General features: G+C 41.9%; 2 protein-coding genes across 2 annotated transcripts; both read right to left on the reverse strand.

Moving 5' to 3' along the window:
* Positions 1–434: 434 nt before the first annotated feature.
* Positions 435–2,726, reverse strand: fgfbp1b (fibroblast growth factor binding protein 1b). Its single transcript, XM_071505608.1, has 2 exons — positions 2,655–2,726; positions 435–2,365 (listed from the first exon to the last, which is right to left on the reverse strand). Exon 2 carries the CDS (start codon positions 2,336–2,338, stop codon positions 1,682–1,684), a length of 657 nt encoding a protein of 218 aa, XP_071361709.1. The 5' UTR covers positions 2,339–2,365; positions 2,655–2,726; the 3' UTR covers positions 435–1,681.
* A 4,407-nt stretch (positions 2,727–7,133) lies between these two features.
* fgfbp2b (fibroblast growth factor binding protein 2b) lies at positions 7,134–8,462 on the reverse strand. Its single transcript, XM_071505601.1, has 2 exons — positions 7,616–8,462; positions 7,134–7,272 (listed from the first exon to the last, which is right to left on the reverse strand). The coding sequence occupies exon 1, from the start codon at positions 8,372–8,374 to the stop codon at positions 7,634–7,636; it is 741 nt and encodes a 246-aa protein (XP_071361702.1). The 5' UTR covers positions 8,375–8,462; the 3' UTR covers positions 7,134–7,272; positions 7,616–7,633.
* Between the last annotated feature and the right edge of the window lie 2,055 nt (positions 8,463–10,517).

The following is a 10,517-nucleotide window of genomic DNA, read 5'->3' on the forward strand; positions in this document are numbered from 1 at the left end:
TTAAGGGTGTGTCTGAGGGGACAAAGAGCAGCGGGTCAGAGGTGACGAAAGGTCAAGAGCAGACAGGAAAACATAAAAATCCACATCTGGGGTTGCACTTGTTCAGGGATTACACACGGACACACACACTGCTCTGACATACACAGCTGGATCATAGGAGTCTTTACTTCCAGTCTTGCTATATGGAAATGGCTCCTAATGCATCCGGCTGCTCTCACTCAGACAGTAATTAGAGACTTTGGATGCTGTGTCGCTATGAAAAATAAAGAGTATTTCATCACAAGTATGTGGTACTTTAACCTGAGGGTATGTCAGCCAAGGTAGTGCAGTTCATTAATAGTTTAATCTGTCAGAAAGAATATTCATGTTAGTATCTTGAGAGGAGATATAATAAGGTTGATTTCTGTGTTGAAATGAAGAAAAATGACACTCAGTTATGGAAACTTTCTTACAACAAGTTGATTTGTATTGGTTGGAAACAATCTGTTTTTGGAAAATACATTTTTAGGACTCAAAAATAAGAGAAAAAGAGGTGATAAAAATGGGTATATTTTCACATTTACAATCCTGATGTACATGTCTTATGTTATAGGGGTGTTCATACAGACCCCGTTAAAGGTCACATGTTTCCTATTGTTCAAGACAACAGAAGACATTTTATAAATAGAAAATATTTGGTGCATAAATACAGTGGTGCTTCTATGATATTAGTGGCTGAATGATAATATTGACCAGAGGTAGAAGAAAGTACCACTCCACTTTAATCATAAATCATCAGTGCTATGTGATAAACAGTGATGGCAATCAGGTTCTTTACTTGAATAAAAAAACAACGCACTTTTAAAACTTGACTTAATCTTACCTGTCTACAAATCAGACATTACGTCAGATTCAAAACTTTGAAACCATTTCAGTTTTTTGTTTTTTTTTTTGACATTGTAAACAAGCCCCTGACTCCAGGCAGTTAGTCACATGTAAACTTGAAAGACACATGGAGTGGTTAGGGTTTGGGCGCTGACTGTTTGACTTGAGAACATAGAACACACTCAGTGATATCGTTGATTCACTGATTAGTCTAAAGCCAGATTATATAAAATCTTTAGGCTACTGTAACATTGATGTGTGGGCAGAGTTTTAATGTGTGGGGCTAATTTTGTCTGCTTTGTATACTGTTGCATAGTTAAATCTATATCTATAGATTTAAATCATATTTTGCAATCTCGTTACATATTTTGGATGAACACTTTAATCTGATTTTTTTTTTAACATTATTATGAATAAGAACTACAGCTGACAGATACTTGTAGTGGAGAATAAGATTTACCTAAATGAAGATGAGTAGAGGTTTAAAGTAGCATAACACTGAAATACTGCAGTGAAGTGGGCCTGCAAATACCTCAAAAATGTTCTACCTGAGTAACTGAATTTAGCTACTTCCCACAACTGGTGATAAATTACAAAACTGAATGGAAATGAAATCTTCACTTCAGATTTAGAATCATGTGTGTATATAAAATAAACACCTGATAAATAAGCAGACCTGCACGACTAAATCTTGGTGTATGTGATAACTGAAGAGCGCTGATTGGATAGAAGATTATTCATTCAAAATCAAACATGTGCCTAATATGAATCCCGCATTGAGTCCGATCAAGTCCGCGTCCCTTCGTGGGGTGTGGAGCTAGCAGTCGTTACCCTGCAGCATGGAGAAAAAGAAGGAGCACACGCTGGCCCATGAGCTGCTGCAGTACTCTTCCGCCTTCTTCCTGTGGTCCGCGGCCCGTGTGCAGGCGGTGGGCCCGGCGGACGTGGAGTGGGGCGGCGGGGTGGGCTCCGCGCCTCCGGACTCGGTGGACACCACGGAGCTGTGGATGTCCAGCTTGAAGTGCGCGTCCCGGGGTGCGCGCTTACACATGCCCGCCTTCACGAGTGCGCGCTCGTCCCTGCACACGCTGCCTTGCAGCCTCTTGAACGCGCGGGCCACTTGTTTCCAGAAGCCTGTGGGGTCGGACACGTAGCCCGGGCAGCTCCGGGGTCTGGCTGTGTACTCGCACTTCACGTCGGTGATCCCCGTCATCGGGCTCTCACATTTGACCGACAGCCTCACCGGGTCCCCGGTGCCTCTCGCCCCCCACCTGCACTGCATCCCGTTCTTGAGGGAGAACCTCCCCCGGCCGGTCGCTGCGCCCTCGGTCCCGCTCCTCTGCGCTCTGCCGGGGCCTGGGATCACGGTCCTGTCCGCTCCACGGGTCTTATTGCGCGCACCGGAGGACAGAGGGACCTGCTGCCCGAGGAAAGCCAACAGCAGCCAGGGAGCGACCGTCCTCAGCAGCAACATGTCGCCTTTTAGAAAACAGTTTACTCACTGAAAGGACACAGGGGGTAGAAAACAGTTTAAAATGAGTTGTTGGGTGCTCAAAGAAAATAAAGGCGGCATCCAGCAAAACAAAAGTTTTTTTCTGTTGTCATTTTGCAACAATTATTAAAGGATTTTCCAGCAAAGATTCAAACCTGGAAAATACGCATATAAAGGGATGCACATAAAACTGCTACAAATCCACAGACTGCTGTGAAAAGTGAGGAGGCCACAGTACAGTACACCAGCTATACAGACAATACATGCAAGAAAGTCAAATATATTGGGTCTTACTTACCGAAAATGACAAGTGTTGGTGTGCGTAAAGCTTCTTTTTGTGGCTGTCTGTGGTCCCACACATGGCTTTCATACATAGATGCTGCGGCACCACGCCCCAAAACACACACACACACACACACACACACACACACACACACACACACACACACACACACACACATCCATTGAGAAAAATCTTGGCGTGGTTTTTGTGTTTGCTCTGTCCTGACCTGACGTGTCCCGCCCTCTACAGAAGCTCAACTGAAGATCAAAGAGACCATAAACTAAAACTGATGATGGATTTGCTGTCTTCACACACTGTGGGGAGCTATTCTAAACAATTTTAACAAGACAGGCTACCACATTATAACCCAACCTCACAGCACACACACACACACACACACACACACACACACACACAGTATGCCTACCTCTTGGAATAGTTCATATTAATGGTCAGCTGTGCAATCTGCTGTAAGGAAAAGTATGAACTGTGAACTTTTAACACAATTATATTGACGGGTTTCCAGTCTCTACCATTAGGCTACATTATATCCATATAGGCCCTATATGTCAGTTTTACACATTACACATATGATAAGATTGAACCACTAGTCCATTTAGCGTCTGTTCTCGAGCTTTTGTTTGTATCACCCAACAGATTGTCCTTTTTAAAGAATAACCTTTCAGTCTCAACTTTTTCACCAACACATGAGAAAAATGTAAGTTCTGTCTATGCAACGATTAGTTGATTGACAGAAAATTAATAGGCAACTTTTTCTTTCCCTCTCATGCTTTATATCCACCTGTTTGGAAGTATGGTTTTAGATTCATAATCATCATAAAATATTATACAGACACTAAATGAATATATTTGGGTTTTCAACTGTTGACTGAAGGCATTACACTGGGCTCTGAGCATCTGTAAACGACATTTACAAAGCTTGACAAAATATTGGTTTACTATTTACAGACACAAAAACAGCTCGAACTCAAACTCTGCAGTATGTCATTTGAATCACTGAAAATATCAGTAATTCAAAGCTTAAAAACTGTTTTTCAAAGAAATGTTTGCGATCTTTAGCGTTACTAGAAATAAAATAGGTGATTTTTTAATCACTTGTCAAACACAGTGTAACTAAAAACACCAGCGATGACTCCAGTCCACTCAGGTGTTCCAGTATTTACTGTTGTTCATACTGGTTTGCTGGCAGGACTTAGTGGGACACTTAATGCAACAGAGCAACCATTAATGTTATTAATTGCGCCTGTTCTTTTGCTGCTAGGACAAGTCAAAATGTCTTCTCTGAAAAAGGTTAACACACCTAGATGTATTTTCTCATAGTGTTTCATTAACCACTCTGTGAAAAGTTGAATCACACAGGGGTTTTGTTCAAAGCTAAGTGAAAGTCTACCTCTAGTAGAACTCAGATATTGAAAAACCAAGGATTTTTGCAGACAAAAGACAGAGAAGCTGCATGTTTGGAAGAACAGAGATAAAGGAATGTAGGTTTATGCAAATAGCATCTTGTTGCAAGAAAATAGGAAGTGTGTAGAGTGTGCTTCACCGGAGTCCAGATGGAAACCCTCCATGCAACACAAACCAAAATGTAGACTTGAGTCTCTTGTTAGCCTTTGCATACCTATTGGAAGGACCTTAACGATAAACTATGCAATTGTAAAGGAAATCTCATTTAATATTGCAAATGTATTGTAGTGTTTTCGTGCTATGAGTCTGACCTGAGTATCTCCTACACATGACTGGATTCTATGAGGGTAAATTAGTAAATTCACCCCATCCTGTCATCACGTTTCACACCTGTAATGATGCAGCATTTGCAGGTCTGAGCAAAGACTTTGTGATAACAAGGAAGGAACCATATAAGGCTCATATGGGCACAGGTCCAATAAGCTTGCAAGTTACAACAATTTATCAGTGTGAGTCACTGTGTTGGAAATAGTAGTAGGGGATTTGCTGTAGGTAAACAGTGGCAGGGAAGCTGTGTGTGTGTGTACATATAGCTGCCATTAAGAGGACACAAGAGACAGAAGGAGGGAGAGAGAGAGAGAGCGAGAGAGAGAGAGAGAGAGAGAGAGAGAGAGAGAGAGAGAGAGAGAAGTATGAAGCTCTTCAGGGCAACAGATTGTTTCCTCTCTGCTCAGCCGCACCACCTTGTGGTTTCCAGAGGTTACTGACTGATGAAGATGTGCACTGATCCTGTGAATGACCACACGAACCCATACATGTCTTGCAATACATTTAAATTTAGCTTCATTTAATTCTTCTCATTCTTCTATGTAGAGTAGGAAAAAGGTTTTATCTACAGTTACTCAGTATCTCTTGTTTATTCTGAACGCCTAAACTAAGTCAGTTGATATAACAGTCAGATTAGATCCCTGTTTATCCAGAGTCATATAAAATATTAACCATTTGTGTGAAATCTTGTCATAATTGCTGTGTGAAGTCCTGAGTAATGGCTAAAAAGTGTTTTGTGAGGTCACACTGACCTTGACCTTTGACCTTTCACCATTAAAATCTAATCAATCATCCTTGAGTCCAAGTGAATGTTTGTATCAAATTTAAAGAAAATCCTTCAAGGTGTTACTAAGATATCACCTTGACCTTTGACCTTTAGCTACCAAAACTTAATCATTTTCAATCAAATTTGAAGAAGTTCCATCAAGGCGTTACTGAGCTATGGATTCCATGAGAATGGGACACGATACGGACAACCCGAAAACAAGATGCCTGTCGCCGGTGCAGAGGCATAAAAAAAAAAGTTCAGTCGGATTCTCTCAGTCGTCTTTTGCTCAGTCCTTATGAACTCTTGTTCACATCTTTCCTCAACCTCATGATGTTCTAGGAAAAGTGCTTAAAAAAGGAGATTAATTTGACTTTTCAACTGCAGTCCAAGTGTAACGCTGGCTACTCATAGCATTAACGATAAACTTAGTTCTTACCAAATCAATATACATTTTGGGTCGTGGGTGGAAAACAACACGGGGACAGCTTCATCTAGCTAACTTGATCCACTTTTTTTTTTTTGTATTATCATTTTTTGGGGCTTTTGTGCCTTTATTATAGTACAGTGGAGACTGACAGGAAAGGGGGTAGAGAGAGGGGAATGACATGAAGGAAAGAGTCGGGTCGGTCAGGAGTTGAACCAGCAACTGTCTGCTAAGACTTGATCCACTTTTTAATGTCCACTCCCACTGTAGGACAACAGAACACTGACCACCACTGTCATACATCACCTTACTGCCTTACATCATATTACTCCGCCAATCTCAACCATCACTAACTTTACGAGCAAAGTGAATAATGTAGTTGTGAATCTTAATGAACAGAATGTATTATATATGCATTGTCTCTGTATTGTAGTTACATTATTTCAATTATTCCAATTCTCTCAATAAACCCAAGGAAAATAATGTAATGTACAAAATAAATCTTAACAAAAATTGACCTTTCCTCTAGCACCACCATCAGGCTAAACTGAGAAATCTTGTTTCTATCATCCATCCAGTAAAATATTGAATGTGCAATAAACAGTAAAGCTGGGAGACTGTTGGACCTTAGTGGAGGTCTGCTCTCATTCTTCAAGTTATACTCATGTATTGTTTTGTTTTGTTGCAGTTTAAGTTACTAAGTGGGTTATTGCATTTGAATAAAAGTGATTATTTGGATGTACATGTATTTTACATCTTCTTATGCACCATTCATGGAGAGTTTAGGTGTCAGCTCCTCTACTTCAACATGCACTCAATTTTATACACAACCTAACATTTCTTCAGAAACTTTCAAATCACCACTATAATTGTAGTTGTAATTGAAATGTAGTTCTGTGTGTTTTAACAATGTGACAGCACAGCATGAACTCCTGCTGAGGGTTTAAATAATTCAAAAAGTGGCTATAGTGACTGACGCCAGTAAAAGTGATTTGTATCGTTCTTCATCATCCACAAGTGCGTGTTTGTGTTTGAGTGTGTGTTAACCACACCGGTGCTGCAGCCGCTCTTTGGCTTTGACCTCCACACAGACCTCCTCTGTTCCTGCGCACGGTAGCTCTTAAGACTCGATTCACCAGCTCATACAAAGATGTGTTTAGCTCTGCTCAGACGCCCTCTGTGGCCGAACTCTATTATCTTTACTGCAGTCTGTGTCTGTACCTTAACAACTTCCTCAGCCAGGCAGCAGACATGTTGTTACAGCCGGCGATGAAAAGAAACAAGGAGTCCTTTGAATAGCGAGTGTGACAACTCGCTGCTTGTTTCAGCTCAGTAGAAGAAACACAACGACACAGGAGAAGAGGAGGTGTTACCACTTTGACTTTATTCTCATATGATAAATGTTGTTCAAACATTTATGTGTCTTACAAGGAGGGAATTTTACATCATATACAAACAGAATCACATGCCTGCCATTTTTCCCTTTGCCTTGCTGTGTGTTTTACAGATTTAAAAATTACGTACACCACATGACAGCACAAGCAGTCGTCTGCTAACCATACACAAGTGTAGGTTGTACATTTTGGCTCAGTCAAAAAAGGTGACTCCAGAGGTTCCCGGAGAGATCCTGGAGGGGTCTAAGATAGACGAGAAGATTTCTGACTGGGTCCATCGCTGCTGTTTCCAACCTTAAACAAGAAAAATGTCGGATTTATGAAATTAATTGAAGTTAAAGTTTGTTTCTTTTGTGAACGGGCAGGCTGCACAGAGACATAATACTCCATAAACTAGACTTTGTTTGAGTTGATTTTACAGACAGTTTCCCATTAGAAATATCTATGGTGATTGTATATTGTATTCTGGCTTTACAGTCATTCTCTGTTTAATTAATGCACCAACGCAAAACACAAATATTTGTCTTTTCAGCTGTCTTTATTCTACCTTTTTTAATCTACCGCTTGCTAAACTTCTTTTGTAACTTCTGTCTTTTCTTTTCCTATTTGTCCTATTTGTCATTTTTCCATCGCTCACCTGTTTCTGAGTATCATCTCAGTTTTGGAACCAGCTGATGACGTAGGTGCAGACGCCATGGAAGCTCTTCCAGCAGTACTCGGAGGCAATGCGGGAGGCTTTGGAGTCAGGCTGCTCTGTGGGACGAGTAGTGGTCTTTCCTGGCTTGGGGGTAGTTTTCTTGGTCTGGGGGCCCTTGCCTGGCTGGGGCTTGATGGGCTGCTGAGGCTGGGGCTTGACAGATTTAGGAGTCGTGACAGGCTTGGTCTGGGTTGGGACCGCCGGTTTACGTGGCTCCTGCATAGGCTTGGAAGGCTTAGGGGTGGTGTTCTTGGGCCAGGAGGCCAGGAAGGTCATCTGGGCCTCATCAGGGTATTTCTTGCACATCTGTGGGCGGTAGATTTTGGGTCCCTGACAGGCATGGCTCAGCTTCCTCAACTCCCACATCATCTGGGTGAAGTAGTGGCGAGGGTTGAGGTTGTAGGCACGGCAGAGGTTGGGTTTTCCCTGGAAGTCGCAGTAGTAGGAGCGTCCTGGGGTCTGGCCCTGGCTGGGACCTTTGCAGGAGACACGCAGTCGAGTATAGTCCCCGGCTCCGGACACCACCATGGTACAGGAATCCTTGGTCTTGGTAGTAAATTTGATGGGCTCATCCCAGATGCTTCGTTGTTGCTGCTGCTGCTGCTGCTTGTTGTCATTGCTGCTGTTGTTGGTCTGAGCATTTGACACACAAGCAGTTGCTGCCAGAACCAGCAGCAACACTCTCATCATGGCTCTCATGGCAGTGTGTCAGTGATGGATGGGCGTAGGTACGGGCTGATATGTATGTATGTGTCCGCACAGAAGGTTACGGTAGAAGGGTAGAAGGCATCCGAGTTTGACTTTATAAGGCTGAAGCTCACAAAGAAGGTATTATTCAGGTGAGCTGAGGGACTCAAAACCCCTCCTCCAGCACTGACCCCTCCTTCACATATGCACACACACTCACACACACATATGGCAACCACAAGAGGCTTCTGTGGTATGCTCAAAACTAAAAAAATGATGGACGGGATGCATGGCAGGAGGGGGAGAACATTAACTGAGGAAGGAGAAGGGGAGAGGGTCAGTGGATCTGTGGTAGCCGGGGGGGAAGGAGATTTACAAGACTGAAGGAGGGTACACACATGAAGCCAAACGTTGTGAAAACGCATGGTAGGACATTATATAATCTCACATAAGAGATTCTTTGACTATTGATGGGGGGAGGGTCCAGAGCCAAAGTGCAGACCGTAGTTATTTGCTGAAGAGGTTAATGTTGATTGGTCACCCTGTAAAAATAAAAGCCTCACTTTTGTTGCTGTACTACCATCAAAGCAACAAACTATCCCAATGCAGCCAAACTTTGAGTTTCCAAAGATGCCAAATTATGTCAGGCTGAGTGTTTGCAAAATCAGTATATATTACACTGCACACTAATATATCGCTCTTTGATGGACTGCCATTAAAACACAGTCTTGGGTTTGAATATTTGACTCAGTAGGCTGTATTAGAATATCATCCAGTCACTCTAAAATTTAAAAAAAAGTGTTGTAATGTGATATGATTTGGAAATAACATACAGTTACAACTTCTTTTAATTGTGCAGCATTTTTCCATCCAGATGGTTAAAGGAGTCTGAGACTGGAAATACCTTCAGGACAGAGTTAGGTGTTGTTAAACCACCTTCTAGGGTCTTCAAAGATCGTTGGGTAATTATCTTCATGAGAAACACATGCTTCCCTCTGTGGCTCCAATTTAATGACAATGCATGAGGGGAACAAACAGGGGCAAGATTATGGAGGTTAATATTAGCTAATTGAAGTGGTAGATGGTGCATATCATTGCATAACTGAGTCAGTTCACTGAATCTATGCCTCGTCTTGACTCATGCTATTGTTACACTGTTTTAGTATTTAGTATTGTTTTAGTATTATTAACTACTACAAGTGGCCTTGCGAGCAAAAGCAGCCTCGCTTTATTAGGAATATTTTGACATTTTAGGAAATATACTGCCCCTGAATGGCTTAAAAATATTTCAATTTGAGCATTAAATTCATGCCAGGACTTTACAAATCTACTTCTAAATCCACAGACCAGAGGAAAAACTGAAAAGATTGGAGTAAATGTGAGCTGTTGTACAAAAAGTTGTGGTTTTATGAGGACTAAGATACTGGACTTGTTACTTAGTGGGGTTTAGAGGTGCTGTTAGGCAGGTTTTGTAATCTTTGTTCAGGTCTTTCTGTCAGCTCTGACCAGTCGGGCCATTCTTCTTAGACCTCTCTCATCAGCAGTGTGTTTCCATCTGAAGAACTGCTACTGTGAGTAAAAACTTTGGAGACAGTTGTGAGTGAAAATCCCAGGAGATCAGCAGTTCTCCAAACAATACTCACACCAGCCCCTCTGGCACCAACAATCGGGCAATGGTCAAAGTCACTGAGATCACATTTTTTCCCCATTCCGATGTTTGATGTGAACATGAACTGAAGCTCCTGACGCGTATCTGCAGGATTTCATGCACTGCACTGCTGCCACATGATTGGCTGATTGGATGATTACATGAATAACCAGGTGTACAGTTGTTCCTAATAAAGTGCTTGGGAAGTGTAAAGCCAAAACAAAATGAAGACGCTCAAATTGGTGGGTGAGAAACAATACACAACAATGAAAAGCTAAACTAAATCTCAGAAGACATACTGAACTCAATAAAGTCTAAATACATACTGAATACATGTATACTCTGCAGTGATAGCCACTATCATTTTATAGCCCTAACCAGGCCTGACTGAACTCTACAACGAGTTTTAACTTCTGAAACTGAACAGAGAAACAGACGCTGCCTTTAAAGAAACTCAAATATTCCATATAGATCTGCTGGTGCGAACAGAGCGGAAGAGCAGAGTGC

This window comes from Trachinotus anak, unplaced genomic scaffold (assembly GCF_046630095.1).
Source record: "Trachinotus anak isolate AG129_WGS33_773 ecotype Australia unplaced genomic scaffold, CSIRO_AGI_Tana_v1 ptg000019l, whole genome shotgun sequence".
In the NCBI taxonomy this organism is placed as follows: domain Eukaryota; kingdom Metazoa; phylum Chordata; class Actinopteri; order Carangiformes; family Carangidae; genus Trachinotus; species Trachinotus anak.

Coding starts and splice junctions, on each gene's coding strand:
- fgfbp1b (XM_071505608.1), bottom strand. CDS start 2,338: ATGTTGCTGCTGAGGACGGTCGCTCCCTGGCTGCTGTTGGCTTTCCTC.
- fgfbp2b (XM_071505601.1), bottom strand. CDS start 8,374: ATGAGAGCCATGATGAGAGTGTTGCTGCTGGTTCTGGCAGCAACTGCT.